Below are 27,471 nucleotides of genomic sequence, written 5' to 3' on the forward strand. Positions count from 1 at the left end.
TTCCTGCACCAGATCTTGCGATCCACTAAGGACGTCTAGAAATGTTCCTCCTCTTTTTGGCTCCTGTACCAGCTGCTCCATACATCAGTCCTTGATTTGATCAAGAAATGTTATCTCCCTAGCATGCCCTGATGTTAAATTTACCCAGTCAATATCAGGGTAATTGAAATCACCCATTATTATTATGTTCCCTTGTCTACCTAACCCCATTTGGGTTTTCAGGATAGTCATGAGGAATACAGTTGAGATGCATTTGCATATACCAAGTCTTCAAACCATATAGATGGCTCATGCATATTCCTCATGGAATAAAGGAACAATAATTAGCTGTAGGGTTAAACAGTATATGTTTGGCAACCCCTAGTTTAGAACAGGCTATCCGGGGCAAACATTTGCTTCTTGTGCTTTATTTGTATCTTTGAATATGCAAATACCATATTTGTTTGTAATAAGTGGTATATCAAATTATTAAATTTGTTCAAAATGTTATCCTTGTTATTGTGCTACAGTATATATTAGTTGGTTTGTTGGCTAGATGGTGGGATGCTGAGCCTAGTTCCCTGCTCCTCTCTTAGGGCTCTGTTTACTAAGCTGCGCTGTAGGCACACTAGCATTTTGAGTGCACACTAATGCTAGAGACACCTATAGGAATATATGGGTAGTATTAGCCTGTGCTAAACATGCTAGCGTGTCTTAGTAAACAGGGCCCCTAGTTTATAAAAGGGATTGGGGGGGGGTGCATTAGGGTGGGGCAGTGGCGTAGCCACAGGTGGGCCAGAGCCCACCCACTTAGGGTTCAGGCCCACTCCACAGTAGCACACGTTTAGTGGTAGCTGGTGGGGATTCCCAGTTCCACTAGCTGAAGACCTCCCCCTGATGGTAATGAAAACACTACTCTCCTTGATACTGTCACCTGCACATGCTCAGTCTTCAGCACATGCCTGCTGCAGACTGTCAAGGTGGAAAGAAGCGTTTTTTCGCCAGCTGAGAGATTTTTTTTTTTTGGTGGTGGTGCGGTGGGTGGGAGGGGGGAGAACACTTGGTGCCCACCCACTTTTTGCCTAGGCCCACCCAAAATCTGTCTGGCTACGCCCCTGGAGTGGGGATGGAACTTGATAAAAGCTTGATGACAGATTGTATCTTTCTGTTATAGTACCACATGGTTTGTTCTTTGAAATTTTGCATATTTTCAGAATTTGCTCTATCTCTGGTGCATTGTCATCAATAAAAATGTTGAAACAAAGTACATTTCTCCAGTTTCTTCTCATTTGGTCTATATGTATTTACACCTGCGCATGGTGGTAATAATGTACCCAACTACTTTAACAGTCTTAACTATTGATTTAATTTACTCAAGAAAATCTGGTAAAATACTAACCCCCCTGTTTACTATGCTGCGCGCTAATGCCGACACAGCCCATTTACTTTGAATGGGCTGTATCGGCATCGTCGCACTGCTTAATAAACATGGGGGGTAAAACATCAAACTATGTAGAAAAATTATTTAAAAATAAAAACTTATCAACCATACCATTAGATCATTTAGGGGCCCTTTTACTAAGTTGCATTAGGTGTGAACATGCACCTAAAGCAGCAAAGAAATGGATTACCACAGTACATGCTCAGGACAGAAGTACTACAGTAACTTTGAAATCTGCATGCACTAAAACATTTCCTATATAATAATTCTCACCTCCAACATTCTGAGGCTGGATCATGTTGGAGTAGATAATAGTGATGTCACACAACCCACACCAGATTGGCCAGTAGAAGGGAGGGGGCGGAGCCCGATACAGGGAGCAGCAAATCAGCACAACATGGGGAATGCACAGCAGCAGGAACAGAAGCCTCTCTCACACAGTCACTCTCACATACACGCTCTCAAACATACACACTCAGAGGAAAACCTTGCTAGCGCCCATTTCCTTTCAAACAGAAACGGGTCTTTTTTTTAAACTAGTTTCTAATGTTTATTTTCAGGGTGTGTGTCAGGGATGGAGAGTGGGCTTTCCTGTGGTGATAAGTGCTCACACGGTAATAAAAAAAAAAAAATGGCCCAGTACTAATGGCAACATTAGTGCATGGCTATTATTGCTGCGTTAAAATTGGGCTTAGTGCATGGGAAAGACCCGGGTAAGGGTGAGCTAAGACCACTTTTTACTGCAGCTTAGTAAAGGAGCCCTTTAGTATTTTGGTTTACCAGGATTTCTTTCTTCTCTCTAATGTCTTATTTATTTTTATTACATTTGTACCCCGCGCTTTCCCACTCATGGCAGGCTCAATGCGGCTTACATATTGCATACAGGTACTTATTTGTACCTGGGGCAATGGAGGGTTAAGTGACTTGCCCAGAGTCACAAGGAGCTGCCTGTGCCTGAAGTGCTACTTCTTACCATGTGTATTCATGTGTAATGTGTGTTAGTTGACATGCAATACAAATGAATAAAGTTATCAACCATCAGGCAAACAAGGAATTCTTTGAGTTTTTTTTATTTTGTGTATAAAAAGGCAAATTTTGTGAATTATTTTCATCTTGTACACAAAGTTATAATTGTAATGCTTTTCACATCCATGCTCAAAATCTGTAATTTTGGTAAAAATCAAAGTAACATTAAATTTCTCAAAAGCATCTTCCACCTAAATATGTACATGTGTTGAGAAAGTTGTAAACACACTCTCTTCCTGCCCACACAAATTACCAAGAAAATAAAAAATTAGGGGGCCCTGATTACTAAGGTGCACTAGCGTTTTTAGCCCATGCGCTAAATGCTAGAGACACCCAAATATTCATATAGGCATCTCTAGCATTTAGCAAGCACTAAAAACGCTAACGTGGCTTAGTAAACAGGGCCTTAGGTTTGAACAGATATTGAAGATCTATATACCAAATACATACAGAAATAGTGTAAAAACCTTATGCCTTCTCATTTGAATCCTACCCCTATGTATCTTCTAAAGGGGTGAGACTGGATGCTTTTTTTTTTCGTATGATTTTCTGTGACGTTAAAATAGGAAAATTAAACAACAAAAATTCATTTCAATCACAGTTTGTTATCCCCTTCCCAAACAATAAAACAATGTTATCAAATAAGTAGCACCATAGTACAAAACATCAGTGGGAGAGGGTGTTGATATTTAACCAATCCTCCCTCCTCCAAAAAAATAAAAATTGAAACCCGTGTTAGTATTAACTGAATTAAAGGGCAATAACAAGCAGCAGCTCTTTTCATACATGGCAAGGAAAAAGATTTTTTTTGTTTTAATACAAAGGCAAAACAAATCCCACATATCAAAGTCAGCAGTAATGTTGAGCAGGAAGAGAAGAGAGTGAGCAAATGCAGCTCAATAGGCTTTTATAGACGCATACATCCTCTTTTGTGTTTTTAGTCGCCCCCAGTGCTAAGTTTGAAGTCGTGTTTTTGAACGCTGGCAGTGGAGGTCTCAACGCTGACGTGAAACATCCAATGACTCCTTTATCTTGAACAGTGCAGCTCATGGCATAACAAGAGAACAGTTACAACCAAAAACAAATCAAAGGCAGGTGAAGGACTTCGGAAAACCCCTGTGGACTGGGCTGTGTGTTTAGTCAATAGTACTTTTTTTTTTATGAGAAACCAAATTTAACGGCTAATGCATTCAATAAATTGAGATATGTAGCTAAATTGAAATAGATAACTCTTGGTATTGATAAAAATTAAAAGCAGCCAGCACTGGATCCAACAAGATAATTATTTATAGCAAATGATAAGATTATGAGTGATGACCTGTAAAATGTTACAGCCAGATTGTCGCCATTGTCATTAACTGCAGAAGCAATTATGAAAATTATCCAATATATAAAAGGATCCAAGTTATTCAATGTTAGCTACAAATTGGGATGTGGTGGGGTGGGGTGGGGATGCTGAAAGTGAGTTTATAAATTCTGAAAATATTAACAACTTTTGCTTCCAGTTGTAATTATAGATCCTTACACCATTAAACCCTCTTGCATAGAATGAGGTAAACCTGTGCATATTACCAATGTCCTGTACCCAAAGTTAGAACTATATTGTACAAAATAAACAAACTGCTGGTTTTCAAACTATCTACACAATTTTTTTGTTGTTTTACATGAAACAAAAACATACACCACAAAAGGCTTCCCGGAGCCCGTGCATTTAACACCCTGGCAACCCTCCTGAAGTAGGAAGGACAATACAGGTTTTATCGTCGTTTCAGTTCTTTCACTCAAAAAGCAGTGCAGGTTAAATGTACTGCTGTGACAGGAACAGGCAGAAAACCAGGAGCATTTACAGAATATACATAGTTAATTCCTGAGAATTTTAGTATAGCAAATGAACCTTACTGGTAAAAGCTAAAGCACTCTAAACTCAGTCACATCTTTACAGCATGGAATAGCTATCTCCCTTACGGACACAGAAATGATACTCCCCTATTAAAACCCAAATGAATGTAAAAATATGAAAACAATTCTTAAACTATGTGTACATGTTTCTTTAAACAGTAACGTTCCAAATTCCGGGCAATCTTTGAAAAATTGTAGATTTTTGATTCGTAGCAAACGTGAATTTGGGGGATGCATGGAACACTCCTGGCCCAGCTCCCGATTCTAGAATCAAAGCCTGTTTATGTATTTTTTTAATGCATTTTTCATTTTGTTGAATTTCAGTGCTCATTAAGAGGCCCTTTTACTAAGCTGCGGCAAAAAGTGGTCTTAGCATGCTGTTGTGCGGGTTTTTCCAGCACGCTAAGGCCATTTTTGCCACAACTGTAAAACGGCCAATTTTCAATAAAAAAAAAAAAAAATTAATAGCCATGGGCTAGTGTTGCCATTAGCGTGCGGCCATTACTGCACGAGCACTTACTGTCACCCATTTTGTAGGCGATAAGGGCTCATGCAGCAATCCTGTGCTGACCAGTTAGTGTGCGGTAATGTAGATGAGCTGATTACTGCAGGAACGCCCCCTGACGTGCCCCCCCCCCCCCCCCAAAAAAAAAATAAATATATTTTTTTTTTAGCATGTGGATTAACACATGGTAAAATGGCACTTCCCACAGGATTCAAACTAAACAGTAACACACTGTAAAAATGTAACCAATCTTCTCAGGTGTCCATACTAATATAGGTGCTTACAACAGAATATTTAGTTTTAATAGAGGGTAGAAAAAGCTCAGAAAATGGAGTAGCCTCAGCACTTCATGCTCTCTTCTCAATCATTGGCTCAAAAACCTCCTGTTTTTCATATTTATAACAAGGACACCGTGTTGCATGCAGCTTTTTTTTTTTTTTTATAAAAACTAGTCCAATCTGAAGACATATGCAGTCCCACTTAACAACTCCGATGCAGACAACGTTTTGTGGCTCTCCAGCTGCGGCGTCAGAGAAAATTAATAAATGCTGCCGAGTTGCCTTCATTCAGCATGTAGTTTTTTTGTCACTCTTAGGGCCCTGTTACAAAGGTGCCTGTTTTTAGCACGCGCTAACCATGCAGACGCCCATAGGAATATTATGGGCACCTATATGGTTAGCGTGGGCTAAAAAAACCTAGCGTGTCTTTGTAAACAGGGCCCTTAATGTTACTTATCAAAACGGAGGCTAAATTTCAAATGTACAACAACAGAGTATCTGTGGCGTACATTTGAAATTCAGCCACCATTTTCATAAGTAGCGTTAAGAGCGAAAGAGAAGTACTTGCTGAATGAAGGCAACTCAGCAGCGTTTTATGAATTTTTCCTGACGCAGTAGCTGGAGAGCCGTGAAACTGTCTGCGTCGGAGTTGTTAAGTGGGATTGCATATGGAAATGTCTTCAAATTGGATAAGTGAAATTTTCATGAAGAAAGTTTTGACAATTTTTCAGAAGTTTTTAATTAAGAAAAAAAAAATCTGCATGCAACATGGTGTTCCTGTTAGAAATATGAAAACCAAGGGAGTTTTTTTGAGTCAATGATTGAGAAGAGGCTGAGGCCACTTCGTTTTCTTTTTTTTTTATTTTTTTATTTTTTTTATCCACTTCGTTTTCTGAGGCTTTTCCTAACTCATATAACAATTCAATCCTCTGAAAGGGTTCTGGGAGGAATTTTTCATGATGTGAATTTGTATGTGTTTTGGTTATACATATGACTTTATGCAGCTGTTAACAGTTGGTATTTGTAAAACCTCCAATAAACAGTTATTGGTAAAAAATACATACTCTGTTTTAACACCTATACTAGTAGGAACACCAGAAAAGACTGGTTACATTTTACAGTGTGTTACTGTTTAGTTTGAATATGGATCTTTACCACTGTCCTCAATTTCTGATTTGAGTGGACTTCCCACAGGATGCCCGAGCGTGTCCTGTGGTACGCCATTTTAAACTTCATTAAGCACATGTTAGCATCTAATGCAGCTTAGTAAAAGGGACCCTAAGTCAGGGATGAATAACAAATCAGATGCAGGCACACGCCGTGAAAATTTGCTAATTCTAGCACGACCAGCGGTATTGGTGGCATGTGTCTTGTGCTGTACCCAAGCAAATGGAATTATGCTAGCTTAAAAGCCCAAGTGAGATTTAGTTGATTTGTTAACTTTCCACCTTCCCCCCACCCTCCAATTTTCCTCTTTTGTCCAGCTACACCTGTATGTCTAAAAGAACACTGTACCAGCTTCACATTGTTCTCCAAAGACATTTGCTTAAGCATTTCAAAGATGAAAAACAGCAACGGACAAGGGTGGTTTTAGGCCAAAATGAAAAAACAAAAACATAAAACCCATAACCCTTTGTGTATATCAATAAATTAGGCATTCTGTAAAATTTTGTATGTACCAAAAGTTTAAGATGTCAGTTGCATATTTTTTGCAACAAAAGAAACCAGAGGTGTGACTGGCGTTGCTTACGAAGATCCAGGCATCTCCCAACTTGTACCAAAAAAGGTTCTTTTGTCATGACAGTTCATAGCTATAGCTTTCTTAGCAAATTTTCCCACAATCCTATTTTAATCTCGCTAAAAGTTTGAAGTTCATCCTTAACGATGCACAATGAATCTGAACTCTGAAAATATTACAAAAATCTTTCAAAAACTTCAAATACAACAACAAAAATGTCCATCTCCCTTATAAATTGGAAAAACATTTTCTTTCACTAAAATAACTCCCCCCCCCCCCCCAAACAGGCCCTAAAAACTCTAAACGTAAATTTCTTCTGTGGTCAACAAAGTGTCTCCATGACAGTCCAACTGTCAAGAGCTGACGGTGATCAGTCTGTCAATGCTACACAAAGGCTCGTCCCGCGTTAAAGGCTTTTCAGCCATATTATGGTTCTTGCTTGATGTAGTAGCTGCAAGGTCCGTTGCTTTCCTGATCCGAAGCGCCTTGGAGAAAACTGTAGTCATCCCCGTCCAGCAACTCTTCTTTCACTTGCAGAGTTGTAGCTACGAAGATTAAAAATAGACATCTCAGATTCTGTAAATCTGTCTTTTTTTTTTTTTTTTTTTTTAATACAGTATTTTTAATTAATCAATCAGAGACTGGGGGGAAGGGAGGGGGAGGTTACCATGCATATAGAAATCATGGCTAGTCTAAGCTGTTTTGAGCATGTGAAAGGCCATAAGTACTCAATATAATTGTCAGGGTGCCGCGTCCTAAGCATTTTTGTTGAAGGGATGGAACAGAACAAGAATAGTTCTAGGGCTCTTTGTGACTAAAAACTGACACTTTTATAAACCTTTATTGTAAGTGAAATGTGGAGAATTGCGGTTATATTTTGACAATTTGGGATTAAACCAGGATTCAATAATTTAATTTTGAGCACAACATTTTGCTAATGATTTCCTAGTCCTAACATTTGTCAGTTTACAGACAGGAAAATTCTGTTTCACTGGTGTGTTTTGGGCTAAAAACTGTAATGCTGAATCATGTAACTTAAATCATTGCCTCTGTGTACTCACCTTTTGGGGTGGGAAGGAAGATATTTGCCACTAATGTGACAGCATATGGCAGTCCCCCTTCTCCCCCACTGCTAACTCCCGGCTCCGTTCCTTCTGTCTCGCTGCTCCCTATGCCTGGAATAGACTCCCTGAGCCAGTACGTCAGGCTCAGTCTCTGGCTGTCTTCAAGTCTAGGCTTAAAGCCCACCTCTTTGCTACTGCTTTCGACTCCTAACCATGACTCTCTTACTCAACACCCTCACTTATCACCCCTACCACTGCAATTTCCCCACCCCTAGCTGTCTGTCCGTCTGTCCAATTTAGATTGTAAGCTCTGTTGAGCAGGGACTGTCTTTTCATGTTAATTTGTACAGCGCTGCATAAGTCTAGTAGCGCTATAGAAATGTTTAATAGTAGTAGTAGTCTGCCCAACAGCTGCCCTGCATCAATATAAACCACATACATACTTAATGGAAAAAACAGTATTTTTGAATATAGTTACTTTATGCCATATCAAACTTGACCAGACATAAGGCCATCCCCATAGCCAGCATCAGCCCTTCCCTTCTGTACCTTACCCTCTCCTCCTCATCCATCCCCATAGCCCGGTATCAGCCCAGCCCCATCATCCATCCCATAGCTAGGCACCAGCCCTACCCTACCCCCACCCCTCCCTGTAGCCTAGTGTCAGCCCTGTCCTACCCCCTACCCATCCCCCATGGTCTGGCATCTCCTCCCCCCACCCTAAAGGACACCAGCACTAAATACAAAACTTTTTTTTTTTTTAAATGTCCTGGGCACTGCGGAGCCCACCTCCACCCAGAGACCTGCCTACATTAAATAATGTTTTTTATTTTTATTTTAACCTGGGCACTGCAGAGACCATCCCCACCCCAAAAGCCCACCAACATTTACAACCTTTTTAAAATTGTAACCTGGGCACTATTAAAATTTATTGTTGGTGGGTTTCTGGGTGGGTGTGAACTCTTAACTGTCTAGGGCAAAATAAAGATATATTTTGGGCTCTTCACTGCCTAGGGAGAAAAAGATATATTAATGATTATATATACCTTTTTTTTTGCCCTGGGCAGTGAAGAGCCCACCCCCACCAAGAAGCCACCACCAACCAACATTACACTGTACACATTAAAATAAAAATAAAAATATTTATTTTATCTGGACAGTTGGCTTGCAAGTGGTGGCAGGCAATGTAGACTCAGAGAGTATTGTGCTCTGTTCCATGTGTGCTGGCTCCTTTGCCTGTTCTGGGGCCACGGGGTTTGCTGAGAGCAGTTGGGGGTGGGGGAGGGAGATCAAGAAAAGGCTGATCTTGCTCCAGAAAGGCATAGTGGAGAAGCCACAACACTGATGGCAGCTTGGCAGATTTTCCCCTGCTGCACTGCGGCGCCAGCGCGGACATGGGGGGGGGGGGTAGCAAGGCACAGCAGCCGAGTCCAGAGTGAGGATGGTCAGACACCGGAGTGCGCAAGGCAGTACCCGCGCAGTGGGAGTGCAGCGCTAGACTGGCCAGGTCTACCAACTTCCGGAACAGGAAAGGGGACCCACACTTTAAAAACCCCAAATGTTAGGCTGGTAGGAGGAGGACTGGAGTGCTGCTGGCCTCCTAAAAGCTGCACGTCATGGCGGCCCAGCTGAGCCATGGCAGAAAGGCACCAAAGTGCACATCCTATCAAGACAACTGGGAGGGCCTAAGCTGAGACTGGGTGGACCTGGGCCCACCCAGGCCCAACCGTAGCTACGCCCCTGCCCTGTTGTGACCCCATTTGGAGCCAGACCCACAGTTTAGGAAACACAATGGCTGCCAGTTTGAGGTTTAAAATACTGGTTTTCATTTTAAAAGCCTGCCAGGGTACTGGCCTGCTATATTTACAACAAAAGATGGTTAGATGTGTACCCAAATCAAAGCTTGAGATTGCCAAGTGAAGACTTGGTAAAAGTTTCAGATAGTAACGTGGCAAATGACAGCAAATAAAGACCAGCATGGCCCATACAGTCTGCCGAGAAAGGTGGCCAGGGTTGTTCCAATGATTCTGTGCTGCTTAGCCTCCCCCTTTCCCACCCTATCTTTGTCTTTACGGTTGTAACTGACACCTGGTACAGTCTACTTCCCATTTATGAGCTTCCTAAGAGGAACAGTTGGAAATAATCAGAGGTGTATCTTTTCAGCAATAGGGTTTTGGAACCAATTGCTCAGGATGATTAGACAGGAGAAGGACTATTCCAAGATTTACAAATCAGGTGAACGCATGGATGTTTCGTCAAGCTTTTGGCCGAGGGAACAGATGTTGAGAGAAGTACATGACAGAATATTATTGGCTTAAAATTGTGTGGAGGGGTTTTGGGAGATAGGTGGGATGTAGGCAGTGGTATGCTGGAGCCGGGTTGTACTGGATCGCTAGAGCCGGTTGTTCCATTTTGCAGAAATTAGCGAGCTGGAAGTTCCCCAGCACACACAGGCTCTAATTGGCTGGCTGGCTGGCCTGCCCCTCCCCGAACCTAACTTAACACACCCTGATCTAGTGGCCTCTTCAGGGCAGGAAAGAACCCCACTCTTTCCTGCCTGCTGCTGCCGCTTCTTCAAAAATGGCCGCTGAGACGTTAAGCGACGGCCTCAGAGTCTCATGAGGCCGCCACTTGAAGCCTCGGCAGCCATTTTGAAGAAGTGGCGGCAATAAGTGGAGCAGCGGCAGCAGGCAGGAGAGAGTGGGGTTCTTGCCGCCACTTCTTCAAACTGGCCACTGAGACTTCAAGAGACGGCCTCCGAGTTTCGCAAGGCTACCACTTGAAGTCTCAGCAGCCATTCTGATGAAGCGGCAGCAATGAGTGGAGCAGCAGCAGGCAGGAAAAAAGTGGGGTTATTTCCTGCCCCGAAGAGGGCACTAGACCACCAGGACACGTTAAGGTAGGGCAGGACAGGACAGGTGGATGGATGGAGTTGTGTGAGTGCAGTAAGGTGGGGCCTGTAAAAATGATGAATGGAGGGAGGGAGCTGTAATAATGGTGGAACATGGCTGTGGATGGAGGAAGGAAGGCAGTAAAAAAGGTGGATGGTATGTGGGTGCAGGGAGGGGGCTGGAAAAAGATTGGTGAGGGGGACATGTTGTACATGAAGAGGGGGAAGGGAAAAAGGGGAAACGCAACACATGGATGGGGATTGGAGAGGAGAGGGGCACAAGCTTCTCATGGATGGGAAAGAAAGGAAAGGGGGATATGCTGCTTATGGATGTTTGCTTTTTTGGAAATGTACATTTTTTCTAATTTTGTATTTAGCAGAGTATGAAAGAAAATGCATTTCTATTATTTTTATCAGTACTTTCACTGCTTATGCAATCTGGCCTTCTTAAAGGGGGGGGGTGTCTCCAGTTTTTGTCTACATGTTTTTTTATGGCCCCCTATTTTGTATCAGTTGAAGTCTGTCCATATTCTGCATGTGCAACTGAGGTGAAGGATTCAGCTGGCATGTAGTGTCTGTGTAGGAATCTGTAACAGTCCAGCTTGTTCCACTTTCCCAGTAGTGGGTATATAGGGCAAGAAATAGTTTGACAGTAAATCATATGTCAGATTTAATGTCAATAAATTTATTGGGAAAAAAGTTAGCAGCTTGGGATGCAACTCCCTTTGTTACATTTTGGGATGAATAGCAAACATAGGTTGGCTATAGACATACAAGTGTGGCAAAAATCAACCAAAGCAGATCCCCAGACATCCCAACGGCTTGTTTTTGTGTGTTTTTGTCTTGGACGTTTTTTTGTTTGAAAATGGCCTTAAAAGAAAGATGCGCTGAGCACAAAAACACGTAAAATAGAGTGATTTTCGAAACAAAAAGATGTTTTTCTGCTTTGAAAATGACCACGTTTGGCACTCGATTTTTGGACATTTTTTGCAAAACGTCCAAAATTGTATTTGGACATCATATCGAAAATCCCCCCCCCCCCCTTCTCTCTACATATATAAAGTACTTTTTCTTTGCTGCTTAAGCACTGAAGTTTAGCTGGAGTCCAGCACTCCCTTGAGATTCTAACTGAAAGCAGATAATGTCAATGGAGCCACGAGTGATGTTGCTTTGGCTGAACCAATCAGAGATCACAAATCGGCAATTTTCTCTCTCTCCCTCATTCGCCAGGAAGCCGGATTTAAAAGGTTGCAAATTTACAAAAGCACTGATGCGCACGTTATACAAAACAGAGTGCAAGGTTATGTTGGAAATTTTCAACTTGTGGGTAATGAAACTTGGATTTTATCCAAAATATGTGCAAATTTTTAGTTAGAAAAAGTAACGGAATAAACTAGCAGGCATAAAAAAGTACAAGATAATACTGAAAGCATGAGTATACTTTCACAATTATAATCCAGCAAAATTTGCACATACAGTTCTAAAATTACCTTCTGACTGAAGTACTTGTTTATTTCATTAACTGATTGCTTAACCAAGTAATTTGCATTGAAACACTGCAAACCAATAAAACGGCAACTTACACATGTTCTAACCAGAAAAAGGAATAGTTGCAAATGAACTATCAAGAAAGACTAAGAAGGCTAGGGCTTTTCAGCTTGGAGAAGAGACGGCTGAGGGGAGACATGATAGAGGTATATAAAATAATGAGTGGAGTGGAACAGGTGGATGTGAAGCGTCTGTTCACGCTTTCCAAAAATACTAGGACTAGGGGGCATGCGATGAAACTACAGTGTAGTAAATTTAAAACAAATCGGAGAAAATTTTTCTTCACCCAACGTGTAATTAAACTCTGGAATTCATTGCCGGAGAAAGTGGTGAAGGCGGTTAGCTTAGCAGAGTTTAAAAAGGGGTTGGACGGATTCCTAAAGGACAAGTCCATAAACCGCTACTAAACGGACTTGGAAAAATCCAAAATTTCGGAAATAACATGTATAGAATGTTTGTACGTTTGGGAAGCTTGCCAGGAGCCCTTGGCCTGGATTGGCCGCTGTTGTGGACAGGATGCTGGGCTCGATGGACCCTTGGTCTTTTCCCAGTGTGGCATTACTTATGTAAGAAACCACATTAAGTTATCAGAGACGACATCCTTATAAGGAGGTAACATTAGTTCAGCACTAAAAATGATCTATCTTTTGATGAAGACAGTTTGAAGATGCATAAAAGCTCCTTATGCACAGACACTATGTGAATTCCACTGAGCCAACAATATGTAACTCCTAAAAAGGTCTGGCATGCTCTACCTTCAGACACTTTCTAATTACGGCAAGTTCAAACATAATCCTTGCAAGAGAACAACTCTTCAATTAATTGCAGCTCACCATTTTTGGTCTCTTCTTGTACTCACCCTCCTCCTCTTAATAAACATGGTGATCGATATTTAGCACCAAAGGGTAATTCTGTACAGTGGGTGCTAGAATTTACGTACATACCTGCTCTGGGAAAAGGTGAGTGAAGTAGTGGATCCAAAATGTTGGAGACTTTTTTAATGTCATGTGTCTGTAAGAAGTCTGCAAAAGTTACGTTTGAACTTTCGTAACGTTTAAAAATTTGTTCACATAAAAGGATAGGGTTTGGACTGCGTTATTACAAATTGTTTGCACTGGTGGCATAGCCACTGGTGGGCCTGCGCCCACCCAATTTGGGGTCAGGTGCACAAGAAACCAGTGGTCCTTAGGCATGGTTGGCGGGGATTTACAAGCCCTGCCAGCAGAAGATCTCCTCCCGGCAGAAAGAACACTTACGTCCTGTACAGCCAGCAGTGTCGCTGAGCCGCCGCTGCCCCACCCCTCATGCATGCGCAGAGGCTGGCCATGTCAGTGGCTCTGGGACACTACCAGCGGCTGCACAGGGTGTAAGTGTTCTTTCTCCTGGGAGGAGGTGTTTGGCTGGAGGGGCTGGCGGATCCCCGCCAGCTCAGGTATTTCTTTTGGTTTGGTTTGGGGATGGGGGAAGAGAACAGGCGGGGGCAGAAGAAAGCAGGGAGCCAAGGAGGGCGGGGGCTGAAGAAAGCAGGGAGCCAAGGAGGGCGGGGAGAGAACCGGAGTGGGGCCAAGGAGGGCAGGGAAGACATGAGATTTTTGGGCCTACCCTAAATTTGCCATCTGGCTACACTCCTGGTTTGCTCTAAGAGAAATCATTGAAACCTCATTTTTTTTTGTTTCTGAAGACTTTAGTCCAGGGCCAGTGCTAGAGTTTCTGGCACCCCCCCTCCCCCAGTCCAGCATCTCCTTTCCCTCCTCCCTCCCCCATCTAGCATTCCTCTTCTCTCTACTCTCCCCTCTCTCAGAGGTAGCGAAACTCCTTTTGGTTCTGGGGGACCTAAGCTCCGCTACCTTCAAATTCTGGTGTCACATCAGTAAGAGCAACAGAAACTCCTTTCACTACACTGAGAAGTAAGGCAAAACCTTGCAAATAAGACGCTCAATCTGCACTAACCCTAACTATGAAAAGTCAGCACTGCAAATATTCTAACACAACAGAACATCTCCAGTTGGAAAAAGAGAACAATGATATATGGATTCTACATGTTATGATAATCCTTCTCTGCAGTTACAAAAGGAAAACACAAAGTGTCACCTAGTATTAAAAAAAAACCCCACAAATAACTATAGGATTAGAAAGTGGAGGAGTGGCCTAGTGGTTAGGGTGGTGGACTTTGGTCCTGAGGAACTGAGTTCGATTCCCACTTCAGGCACAGTCACTTAACCCTCCATTGCCCCATGTAAGCCGCATTGAGCCTGCCATGAGTGGGAAAACGTGGGGTACAAATGTAACAAAAAAAAAATATCTAGAAAAAAAAATGAAACTTAAAACCCAAGAAGCCACACTATAAGCTGCAGAATATTGAAAAAAAGAGGACTAGAAAGATTTCCTCCAGTACAAAATATTAAAAATCAAAATTGTGTGTACCTTTGTTGTCTAAGTGTTTTGTTTTCCTGTGTGGGTTGGTCCTGATACTACTACTACTAATCATTTCTGTAGCGCTACTAGACATACACAGCGCTGTACAAGTTATATGCAGGTACTTTCTTTGTCCCTAGAGGGCTCACAATCTAAGTTTTTGTACCTAGGGCAATGAAGGGATAAGTGACCTGCCCACGGTCACAAGGAGCTGCAGTGGGAGCCAAACCCAGGTTACAGGGATCAAAGCCTGCTGCACTAACCATTAGGCAACTCCTCCACCTGATCTCTCTTTACATCCTCTTGATTTTTCTCTTGTCCTTTTCCAAGATCTAATTCCCATTTTCTGCTTTTCACTGTCCATCTTCTTCCCTTATATCTAACTGATCCTTTTTTTTTCTCCATTTCTCTAATCTGCTTTTTATTTTCTACATCTATCTGGATTTTATTCCTCCTTCACCTCCTCTCCCCCCCCCCCCAATCATCAGTCTCTCTTCTTTGCCTACTTACTAGCTTTTTACTCTTCCCTACTTCTCCCATTCTTCTGTCTTATTCTTCCTCCAGTCCCCCCCTATTTATTGTCTTTCACCCATTTTATTAAATTTTATTATGTAAATCCCAGGTACAGGTCTGGCTTCTTTCAGTTTCTGATCCACTTAGAACCGTGAACATAATAGCAGAATATAAATCCTGATGTTATGCTATTTCTACCTTTCCTCCACCTTAACCTCAAGTACCCATCCATCAGCCCTTCCATCTTTACCTTCCCCTGCTTCTCCCTCTTCCTCACATTACATAGTAACATAGTAGGTGACGGCAGAAAAAGACCCTTACGGTCCATCCAGTCTGCCCAACAAGATATACTCATATGCGCTACTTTATATGTATACCCAGGGCTTTTTTTGAGGGGGTACTGAGTACTGGCACCTTTTCCATTGTCTGCTAAAATTGACCAATGGTTCCCAAGTTTTAATGAACATAGTAACATAGTAAATGACGGCAGAAAAAGACCTGCATGGTCCATCCAGTCTGCCCAACAAGACAAACTCATATGTGCTACTTTTTGCGTATACCCTACTTTGATTTGTACCTGTCCTCTTCAGGGCACAGACCGTATAAGTCTGTCCAGCACTATCCTCACCTCCCACCACCGGCTGGCTCTGCCACCCAATCTCGGCTAAGCTCCTTAGGATCCATTCCTTCTGAATAGGATTCCTTTATGTTTATCCCACGCGTGTTTGAATTCTGTTACCGTTTTCATTTCCACCACCTCCCGCGGGAGGGCATTCCAAGCATCCACTACTCTCTCCGTGAAAGAGCTCAGGCTCTACACACTAATTTTGCCGTGTCACAGATTCTGTGACCGGTTGCAGGGGGCCTGGCTATGGTGGGGTGGATCCCTCAGTGATCACCCCACCCCTAAAGGGTGGCCTGTCCATTTGAGTACTGGCACTTGTTTTCGCTAGAAAAAACACACTGTGTATACCTGACCTTGATTTGTATCTACCATTTTCAGGGCACAGACCATAGAAGTCTGCCCAGTACTAGCCCCGCCTCCCAACCACCAGTGCTGCCACCCAACCTCCACTAAGCTTCTGAGGATCCATTCCTTCTGAACAGGCCCTTCTCATCCTTCTTCCAGTCCCTGCAACAGCCCCCAACCCCCATCTGCCCTTTGTCCAACCTCAGCCCCCTCTCTCAGGCCTAGCACTAGATCTGTTTTTCCATTACATCCCCATCTCCAGTCTGATAGCTCTAAGCCTCCCCCCCTACTGGCATCATCAGACCATTGCTATTCCTAGCCTTGCATAAGCCCTCAGCCACCTTCAACTAGCCCCTAAATCAGAGCCATTTCCAGGCCTCAGACCCAGTGTTTTTTAAAGTACTAGGTCAAAGTACTTAAGTAAAAGTAAAGATAAATGCATATTTTGCTACTTAAGTAAAAGTAAAAAGTACAATGAAGACTGAATTAAAAATTTACTCAAGTAAAAAAAGTGCCTAATATTATACTTTTAAGTAAAAAGTACTGCAACTACAAAATGTGTTTATTTAATTCTGATATACTAACGACAGTTGTATCACAGCAGTGAATACAGTAAATTAACATCAATTAAAATTAAAATCAAACACTTAACAAAACGAAAGGAACACTGATTGAGAACTTGTGGCACAAGTTGCCAGCAGAAATATCCAAATGGCAGCCAATGACAAAGATCACAGTCAATTGAATATCATTGTATTTTGTCACATTTTGTCAAACAGTGACAAAATATGACAGTGCATCATCCCCTCCCCAGCTTTCACCAAGTCGAACTCTCGCTTGTGTAACCCCCCCAGCCTTCACCCAGTCTCTCTCATTCATGTAACCCCCTCCCCCAGCTTTTACCCAGTCTTTCTCGCTCATGTAACCCCTCCTCAGCCTTTACCCAGTCTTTCTTGCTCATGTAACCCCCTCCTCAGCCTTTACCCAGTCTTTCTTGCTCATGTAACCCCCTCCTCAGCCTTTACCCAGTCTTTCTTGCTCATGTAACCCCTCATCAGCCTTTACCCAATCTTTCTTGCTCATGTAACCCCTCCTCAGCCTTTACCCAGTATCTCTTGCTCATGAAACCCTCTCTCAGCCTTTACCCAGTAGGCTATAGGTTGGACATGCCTGGTCTACACAAACATTCTGTAATCCAAGAGGCAATATACTTGCTGGAATTTAAGATGATGAATGAATACAACCACTGTTAACATTTTTATCCTCTATGATTGAATCCACCTGTTCGCTTTTAGTAACACTAAATTCCGAAAATGACTGTCATTCATGCGGGTACGCTTGTGAGTCATTATTAAACCAGCATAGCTAAAAAGGCGTTCAACAGCTGCACTGGCAAGAAGTGGAGAGTTTAGTCTGATAAAAAGTTCCTTCAAATCAGGCCAGGCTGCAATACTGCTGGTGTCATCTGGATGGGTCTGCAGGCATTGATCAAGGGAATCTTTGAAACACTTGACTTCTTTATAGCAAAGAATGCTATATCATCATCATCGTTGTCACTATTATCTGCTTTAGATGCAATCAAATCATGGAAGATTGATTAGGTATCATATGAAGCAGGTGTCTGATACACTGAAGACCCTTGTCCAAAGTGCTCCGTCAGTCCACCCTGTGCAAAACTTGGGTTGCAGGATTGCTGCTGCAATTGCTTCTGAATCATAATAAATCAGAGAAGAATCGATCAATTGCAATTATGAGGGCAGTACAAGAGGCTGGCAAGGTGTTGTTGATGCTTTCTTATCAATGAGTGTCTGATGACGCCTGGTAATGGTTGGCAGCAAGTAGGCCATGAACATCTTCTTTTCTGATTGCAGGATGCTCAAAGATTGAGCAACAGGTTTCACTACAGAAACATAATCAACCAACAAAGTCTACTCACCTGCAGTCAGTCCTGGAACTTGAAGTTTAGAATCAAATATATCTTCACCATGTTGATGGATCAATCAAATAAGTCTCTCAACTGCCAGGTATACAGAGTTCCACCGTATCTGATCCGGTTTCTTAAGACCCTGCCCAAATGAATCAGTTACTTCATCAGCAGCCAATGGAGATCGTCCATATTTGTTCCAAAGTCCTTGGCATTTGGCAAATGCATTCCGAGATATTTTCCTGTAGGCCAAATCATTTCAGCCAGTAGTAGACACCAGGTTCAATGTATGGCAGGCACATCGCTGATGACGAGGAAGCTCGTAGACATGATTTCCACTGGAGTTGAAAGTTCCATAGACATCCAATGCCTCAACTTGTCATGTAATTTATCACTTGCATATTCATTTTCATCTTCATTATCATTATCAAGCTGTCCAAATACAGAGAAGGCTTTCACGAAGTTGGAGCCATTGTCTGTTGTTGTTCTAACAATTTTTTGTCTGATGGCAAACTCCAAATAAATGTTTTCTAGAACTGATGCAAGAACGTCAAACGTACGTGAACCCTTCAATCTTTTTAAGGCCAGACAAGCAGATTTTCTCTCTAATGACTTGTTATCAATCCAGTGGACAGTTACTCCAATATAAGATTTTCCATGGGATAACCAGCAGTCTGTTGTGGTAGTGACAAATGGCTGTTCATGAAGAATCGCAAGCAGCTTCATTTCCATCTCTGCTGTAGAATCACAGATTTTCTGTTTCAATGTGACCTGACTGATCACTGTTCTGTTTGGCTAGAGACCAATAACCAGTTCAACAAATGCAGGCAACTCCACTATCCTCCTAGGCTGTGTTCCCTGAACAGCAAAGTTTTGCTGCTTACTTCTTTGGTTTACTGAGGAATCATATTTTACTTCCTACTTGCGCTTTCTCGCATTCACTGTTAATTTTTCATACGTTGCCAGGTGGTGAGGATGCACTCGCTGGACATGTTTTACCGAATGCTCGACATTCCGTGTATTTCAGCGTGCATAATAAGCATACGAGGATGACACTATTTCCATCTATACTTTTCAACTTAAACATTGATGTGAAATATGGTCATGGATGTTCCATATTGTCAAATGACTTCGAATCACTCATGATTAACCTGGGGAAGGAAGGATTCAAAGAGAGGTGTATAGAGATTATGCTGTTATGTTGTTACTAAAACTTTGTTCCAGTTTTTGTTGCTTCATTTGGTTTACTGAGGAATCATATTTTTACTTACAATTAATAAATTCAAAACATTATCCTTCCCATGTTCGTCATAAAAAATATCATCTACAAAAATACATGTTTTATAAGGCAAAATATTCTCATATAAACATAAAAAACCCCACAACAAATGATAAACAACAAGTATCTAACCATGTTTTCTTTTTTTCTACTGAGGGCCACTGCCCTTCCCTACCCCTCCATTCCTCCTTGTAGCCCAGTATCAACCCTGCCCTGCCCTCCCTCATAGCTTGGCATGATGGTATCTCCCCTCCCTTCCCAAACCAGCAATCCCCTGCCCAGAAGCCCACCATCATTACAAATAAAATTTATTATTATTTTTTTTATTCTTGGCTAGTAAATCCCACCAGCATTACACATAAACCCTTTTTTTTTTTTTTTTAAACCTGGGCTTTCCTGCCCCCGATGAGGTCCTGATCAGTGGTGCAGTAATGGAAAGGAGGCCCAAGTTGGCTCTTTGCAGTGCCTGTTAGCCTTGGCCAGTGGGAGAGTGATTTCCACGGGGGGTTGAGTAGAGACAGACTGAGCTAAGGGAAGCTGTACCTTTAGTGGAGGCTCCCGACTCTTGAGCAGCAGAAAACAAGGCAGGGGAGAAGGGCCCATCCGCAGTTACCCGCCTGCTCAAAGCTTTTTTTTTTGTGTGAAGCCGCAGTAGTGAAGAACTAAAGATCAAAATAGGCAGTCTTCACTCTCCAGCACGGTAAGGACAGAGCTGTGGTAGTTGACACAAACAACCTTGGGCAGGCTGTGAGGTCCCAGCAGTGAACAGGCAATCTCCGGCGGGTTATGGCGCCTTCTCTCTTCGACGTACCAACCATGCAGAGGCGGGACACGGCAGAGAGAAGGCTCCATAGTCTGCTGGAGGTTTGCCTGTCTTCACTGCTGCACCTCGTAGTCCGCCAGAGGATGTCTGTGTTAACAGCTGTGGCTGACAGCTACGGAAGGGAAAGCAAGTTTTAAGGACTACATGAGGGGAAGGAAAATAATGCTAATGCTAGACACACGGAGTGAGGAAAGGAAAAATGGCAAGAGAGAGACCGGACCGGAGAGGGAAAGCCGCTCTTAGCTGCTGCAGCTGCTAGAAACTAACGGCAAATTTTAAAGACCCCACTGGGGGAAAGCGGGAGGGAAGATGTCAGGGTTAGTACTTCAGCCTTTTACTTGTAACGAAGCAGCATGTAACGAGGTAAAAGTACTTAAAACTGGCTCAGATAATAATTCAAATTCGTTACAAGTACAAATGCTCATGCTTGTTTTGTACTCGGTAACAAGTGAAAATAATGAAATGTTTACCTAAGTATTGTAATGCATTACTTTTTCTTCATTAGTATACAACACTGCTCAGACTCCTTCTTCCACCTACCCCCCTTTTTAGCCCCCAGCTCCATTCTCTCACATGCCCCCTAAATCAGCCCCCTTCTCCCACCTGCCCCCTGCATCAGCCCCCACCTCAGCCCCCTTTACCACCTGCCCCCTATATCAGTCTCCAGCTTCAGCCCCCTTCTCTCACATGCTTTTTTTTTTAAGCACCCAGCCCCTTTCTGTCCCGTTTTTCTGCCTTGTATCAGCCCATTTTCAAGCCCCGCCTGCCCCTTCTCAGATTCCCTTTTCCCCACCCCCAATATCAGGCTAGCTAGTCAACCCCCTTCTCCTAGCTGCCCTGCTCTTCAGAATACTTAGCAGAGCAGCAGGAATGTCTCTGGTCAAATGGGTCTGGAACGCAAGCAAGGCGTGTTCCTCTGAGCCATAGATTAACTAGTTCCGGTTTCACAAAATGCTCAATCATTCTTATAAAGCAATGGAAGACTATGTAAAAAAAACAAACAAAAAAAATAAAAACCCAAAACAAATTTCTAGTTAGCAATTTCAACCATTTGAACTACTGAAGTTGAGGCAAAATTTGAAACACCAAAAATGATCCAATAGATCTGCCCAAAAACTGGTCAGAACTGCAAGTACAGAACCCACAGATCAATGCAAATAATTTGCTGAAAGGTTTAGAGACTTGACTAGTTGTGGACCTATGGACACAGTGAACTGTATGAAACAGTTGTCAAGAAAACTTTTCTACAACCTCACCACAAAAGTCATCATCTAAAATATTCAAAAGGAACCTTAATAAAAGGGGCGTAGCCAGACTTTGGCGGGAGGGGGGTCCAGAGCCGGAGGTGAGGGGGCACATTGTAGCCCCCCCCCGGCGCCGCCGACCCACCCCATTTTCACCCCCCCTTCCCGCTGCCGCCACCACCTTTGACCCCCCCCAGCGCCAACCCTTTCGACTCCCCCTTCCCGCCAACCCTCCCCCGCCGCCACCGTTGGTACCTTTGCTGGCGGGGGTCCCCAACCCCCATCAGCCGAAGTCCTCTTCTCAGGCACGGCTGTGTTTCTGTGAGTCTGACGTACTCATAGAAACAGAAGCTTTGCTTGCAGATCAGCAAAGTGGCCGCGCCGGTGAAGAGGACTTCGGCTGGCGGGGGTTGTGGACCCCCGCCAGCAAAGGTACCCGACAGTGACCAAGAGGGTTGGCGGGGGGGGGGGGGGGGGCAAGGCCAAATCCACGCCCCATGTAGCTATGCCCCTGCTTAATAAACTTGAAATATCGTGGAACAAAGTACTTCAGACTGATAAAAAAAATGTAACTGTTTGGCCACAATCACAGAAGATATATTTGTAGAAAAAAGGAGAACATATTTGAAGAAAAGAATACCATGACAACTGCTAAGTGAAACTTGTAAGGTATAAAATTCTGTTTGAGAAACAATGAAAACCACACTTTGTATCGAAGCCTATGGATTGATCCATGGCTTCACTGTAGTCTACAACTGAATTGTTGGATTGAATGTTGCTGAGAATTTATTTTATGGCTTTATTCTAGCTATTTAGAATAAATTTGACTACGGTGTACTTGTTCTACGAAGATACTAATCTGGTTGAATGCCATTTTGAGCTAGATAAAATATAGCAATCTGTGTGCTGAAAGCCTCCAATCCATTTTGAAATCTTTTTTTTCCAGTCTTGGTAGCTGCCATGGCTGGTAACATAATGTGCACTGGACGCACGGCCTGTGGTGACTAGGGGGTCAGTTCATCAACAAATGGGCTGTCAACAAATAGAACAGTCCAGAAAATTTGCACCGTGACATAATTCTTTATAATTCAAGTGCAAGAGTGTTACATTCAGTAACCAAGAAAACAAAAGCTCCCCAGATACTTCTAAAAAATAACAACAACAAAAAAGAACTACCACCATTCCAACATCTTAAGACAAAAACAAAAAATACTGATCTACTTTAGAAATCAACAGCAAGTCTGCACAATGGCAAACTGGGTGTTTGAGGGGGTGGGGGGAGAAGAGTTAGTTATCAACGTGGTTTTTTTTTTTTTTTGTTACATTTGTACCCCGCGCTTTCCCACTCATGGCAGGCTCAATGCGGATTACATGGGGCAATGGAGGGTTAAGAGGGATTAAGAAGGATTATTTTAGAACAAGTCATGCTATTTCAGCACAGGAATAAAACAGGATCCTGTGCTAAAATAGCATGACTTACGGTAACGTAACCCATTTTAAAGGTAGCCATACTGATAATTTGAGAGCAGAGGCGTAGCCAGACCTCGGCGGGAGGGGGGTCCAGAGCCCGAAGTGGGGGTGGGGCACAGTTTAGCCCGCCTCCCCCAGCCGCTGACACCCCTCACCACTTTTGACACCCCCTTCCCGCTGCTGACCCTCCCCCGTCGCCGCCAGGTACCTTTACTGACAGGGGTCTCCAACCCCCGCCAGCCGAAGTCTTCTTCAGTGCCGGCCTCCGGCGCCTTCGCTGATCTGTTTCTGTGCACGCAGGATGTCAGGACTGACAGAAACAGATCAGCGAAGGCGCCGTACAGCAGCGCTGAAGAAGACCTTGGCTGGTGGGGGTTGGGGACCCCTGCCAGCAAAGGTACCTGGCGGCGGCGGAAGGGGGGATCGAAAGTGGCAGGGGAGGGTTGGCGGTGGGGGTTTCTTAGGGTGGCTCCTCACATAAGCTGAAATGATAATGAGGACATTTAGTTACAACTCTTGCATAGCTCATTGCCACAGAGAGCAAAATACACATGTGGGAGAAGGGTTCTTAGAATCTTCATACCACAATCTGTAGGATAGAATAAAACAGTGTTGGTCCACTTGAATGCACAGAAATAAAAGATATCTACCTCTCAACAGAAATAAGCTGGTATCTTTTCAAAGGACTAACATTTTGGAAGCTAAACTCTCTTCCTCAGGTTTTAGCTCCTGACAGCTAGTCAAGAAATGTATTACATTAGTCCAATAATAAGATTTTACGGTAGGTCCCATCATGTCCTCAATACATCAGGGATGCCAGACCTCAGAAGGGGAGCTTCCAAACTGTAGGCCTGTACACAATTTTAATAGTTATAAGGGTGAACGGTGCTGCCATCTTTGGAGGTAAAGACTGCAAGAGAAGAGCGTGTTATCCTCAAAAGTGAGAATGAATTGGATGCTCTGCATCTTAGGAAGCTTGAGGGAAATTTAAGCTGGACCAGTTCTCTAAATGGCAGAAAACATTAACAACACTGCCAGTGTTGTCACAGAACACTGGACTCATTCCAGGTTCTGATACTTTTACCAGACAAACCTGGGAATAATTCAGAGATGGTATAGTTTTGCTTAAATATGGTGTCCAAATTCCTGCGCTACAGAATCTTTGGGTTACTCTTATCATGGTCAAAACAACGCTATTAAAACTGTACAGTTCTCTCTAGGAACACTATGCCACAGTTACTCTGGATGATGGAAAGCTACTAGGAGGACTTGGTGGTCACAGCTATTGTTGCTCTCAATAAGAACGTAAGAAAAACCATGCTGAGTCCTCTGGGTCTCAAATACCCAGCAGATACCCCCAAAGCTGTGCCACAGTACCATAATATATCTAAGAGCTCTCTGTAAAGAAGTCCAAGGATAAATACAGAAAGGGAGAATGACAACTAGGCTTAGTGGAGAAATAATCTCTTTACAATTGTCTCCTTTTCTGACCTCTAATATAAAATGCTATACACACTGATTTTGCATAGATCTCCTGCCTTGGGATCTCACTGGGGTACACAGTATTGCATATTCAAATCTGTGCGCTATAGAAATGCTAAATAGAAGTAGTAGTAGTAGTTCTTTAGGGAATCCATTATTCAACTCAGGAACTATACTACCCACATTTTTATGTCATGGTCAATAACTGAACTAATTGAAAAAGGGCGTGTCCTAACTCAATTCCAATTACATACATTATTTGTTCCTGCATTCAGATGAAAGATTCCAGGATGCTGCATTCCCCTCCCTTCCCCCAGCAAAAACTTGAAAAACAGGCGGCGTAGCCTAATGGTTAGTGTGGTTGCCTAATAACCACGGGGACCGGGTTTGATTCCCATTGCAGCTCCTTGTGACTCTGGGCAAGTCACTTAACCCTCCATTGCCCCCAGGTACAAAATAAGTACATGAATATAATATGTAAACCACTTTGAATGTTTTTGTGGTATATCAAGCCCCATTTCCCTTTCGCTATTTGAGATTCTACATGGAACGTTGAAACTATTTGAGATTCTACATGAAATGTTGAAACTATTTGTAGATTCTACATGGAACGTTGCTACTATTTGAGATTCTACATGGAATGTTGCTATTCCACTAGCAACCTTCCATGTAGAAGCCTGCCCTTGCAGATCAGCAACACGGCCGCGCAGGCTTCTGTTTCTGTGAGTCTGACATCCTGCACGTATGTGCAGGACGTCAGACTCACAGAAACAGAAGCCTGCGCAGCCGCATTGGTGATCTACAAGGGCAGACTTCTACACGGAATGTTGCTAGTGGAGGAGTAGCCTAGTGGTTAGTGCAGTGGAACATGGAATGTTGCTACTATTGGAGATTCTGTTGCTACTATTTGAGATTCTGTTGCTACTATTTGAGATTCTACATGGAATGTTGCTATTCCACTAGCAACATTCCATGTAGAAGCCTGCCCTTGCAGATCAGCAACACGGCCGCGCAGGCTTCTGTTTCTGTGAGTCTGACATCCTGCACGTATGTGCAGGACGTCAGACTCACAGAAACAGAAGCCTGCGCAGCCGCATTGGTGATCTACAAGGGCAGACTTCTACACGGAATGTTGCTAGTGGAGGAGTAGCCTAGTGGTTAGCGCAGTGGAACATGGAATGTTGCTACTATTGGAGATTCTGTTGCTACTATTTGAGATTCTGTTGCTACTATTTGAGATTCTACATGGAATGTTGCTATTCCACTAGCAACATTCCATGTAGAAGCCTGCCCTTGCAGATCAGCAACGCAGCCATGCAGGCTTGTTTCTGTGAGTCTGACGACGTCAGACTCACAGAAACAGAAGCCTGCGCGGCCACATTCCTGATCTGCAAGGGCAGGCTTCTACATGGAATGTTGCTAGTGGAGGAGTAGCCTAGTGGTTAGTGCAGCAGACTTTGATCCTGGGGAACTGGGTTCGATTCCCACTGCAGCTCCTTGTGACTCTGGGCAAGTCACTTAACCCTCCATTGCCCCCAGGAACAAAATAAGTACCTGTATATAATATGTAAATTGCTTTGATTGTAACTACAGAAAGGCAATATATCAAATCCCATCCCCTTCTTGCAACAACTGGAAGTCCAACTGCAAGATCATGGTGAGTTACAGATGGATAAACTCACCGAGATTGTTTATTAACTACTAGTTGTACTTTTCAGCAAGGTTCCCTCTAGGACAAGGGCTCCCAATCCTGTCCTGGGGGAACCCTAGGCCAGTCAGCTTTTCAGGATACCCACAATGAATATGCAAGAGATAGATTTTCATATCAAGGAGGCAGTGTACGCAAATCAATTCCCATGAATATTCATTGTGGATATTCTGAAAAACTGGTTGGGGTTGGGTAGGAGCGATTTCTAGAATATTCGATGCAAGCCACTTAACCTCGGTTGCCTCAAGTATAAAATCAGATTGTGAGCCCTCAATGCAACTCACTCTGAGCTACTACTGAAAAGGAGTCAGCTAAATCCAAACAAAGATATAAATGAGTGATCAAAAGGGATCTTCCCATCATGTCTAAGAAGTCAAACAGAGTCCACAAATCTTTCAAGAGGAAAAAGTAACTGAAAACTCCCAACAATTACTAAGGGCAGGAAAGGCAGGGCTGGTGCACATTTTAAAAAAGTTTGGCTTGAGCTGCTTTAGGACACACGTTAGGAGGAGAAAGGCAGTAAACGGAGAAAATGATGGAAGATATATGCCATATATCAATCAAAACTATATATTTTGCTCAAAAATCAGCCAAGAGACTGCTATGCTGAATTCGAACCAAATTATCCCAGCTTTAAATAAGTGAAACCTCAAGTTCCAGCAGGAAAGCCCCTATGGCTTTAAAAACATTCCAGTCTGCTCATCCACATGTTTCTGGTATGGCCTAGTGCTATGAACAATTGGCCAAGAATTAGGGCAAATGGGGTACTATCCCACTTTTCCTAACATTCTTTGGGCAAGTCATTTTATCTCCTGTTGCCTGAGGTATCAATGTATACTGTAAGCTCCTGTGGGAAACGACTTCTTATACCTAAAGTCTAATGCTATAAGCTGCCTTGAGAATCCTTCGGAAAAGGTAGGCTAAATATCTAAAAACTATTATTAGCTTGCTTCTTTTTTCTCACCATCCATTTAATAATTAGCGGTGGTAATTTATTAAATGTATTCATTTAACAAACTCAGGAGACCTTTTACAAAGAGCTACCGCGCTTTGTAAAAGACCTCCTTAGTCTCAAAAACGGCGGCCAGATTGATATACAACAAAACAAAATATGATAGTGCTACGCCTCTTCGCATTAAACTGTATTGGCTCTGTATGATGTCCCACATTACCTTCAAACTTTGTACTCTAGTTCACAAGATACTCTACGGTGATGCCCCTGGTTATATGATTGGCCTCACTGATCTACCAGCCAGGAAAAGTAGCAGCTCATCT

General features: G+C 43.0%; 1 protein-coding gene across 1 annotated transcript in view; it reads right to left on the reverse strand.

The window, feature by feature from the left end:
* Window positions 1-2,778: 2,778 nt before the first annotated feature.
* Window positions 2,779-27,471, reverse strand: part of MBTD1 (mbt domain containing 1) — a 109,153-nt gene continuing 84,460 nt past the window's right edge. The window contains exon 18 of the mRNA XM_030206862.1: window positions 2,779-7,411. Within this exon, the coding sequence (XP_030062722.1) occupies window positions 7,293-7,411 (119 nt within the window). The 3' untranslated portion in view covers window positions 2,779-7,292. The remainder of the gene's footprint in view (window positions 7,412-27,471) is intronic.

Source organism: Microcaecilia unicolor, chromosome 6 (assembly GCF_901765095.1).
Source record: "Microcaecilia unicolor chromosome 6, aMicUni1.1, whole genome shotgun sequence".
Taxonomy (NCBI): Eukaryota; Metazoa; Chordata; class Amphibia; order Gymnophiona; family Siphonopidae; genus Microcaecilia; species Microcaecilia unicolor.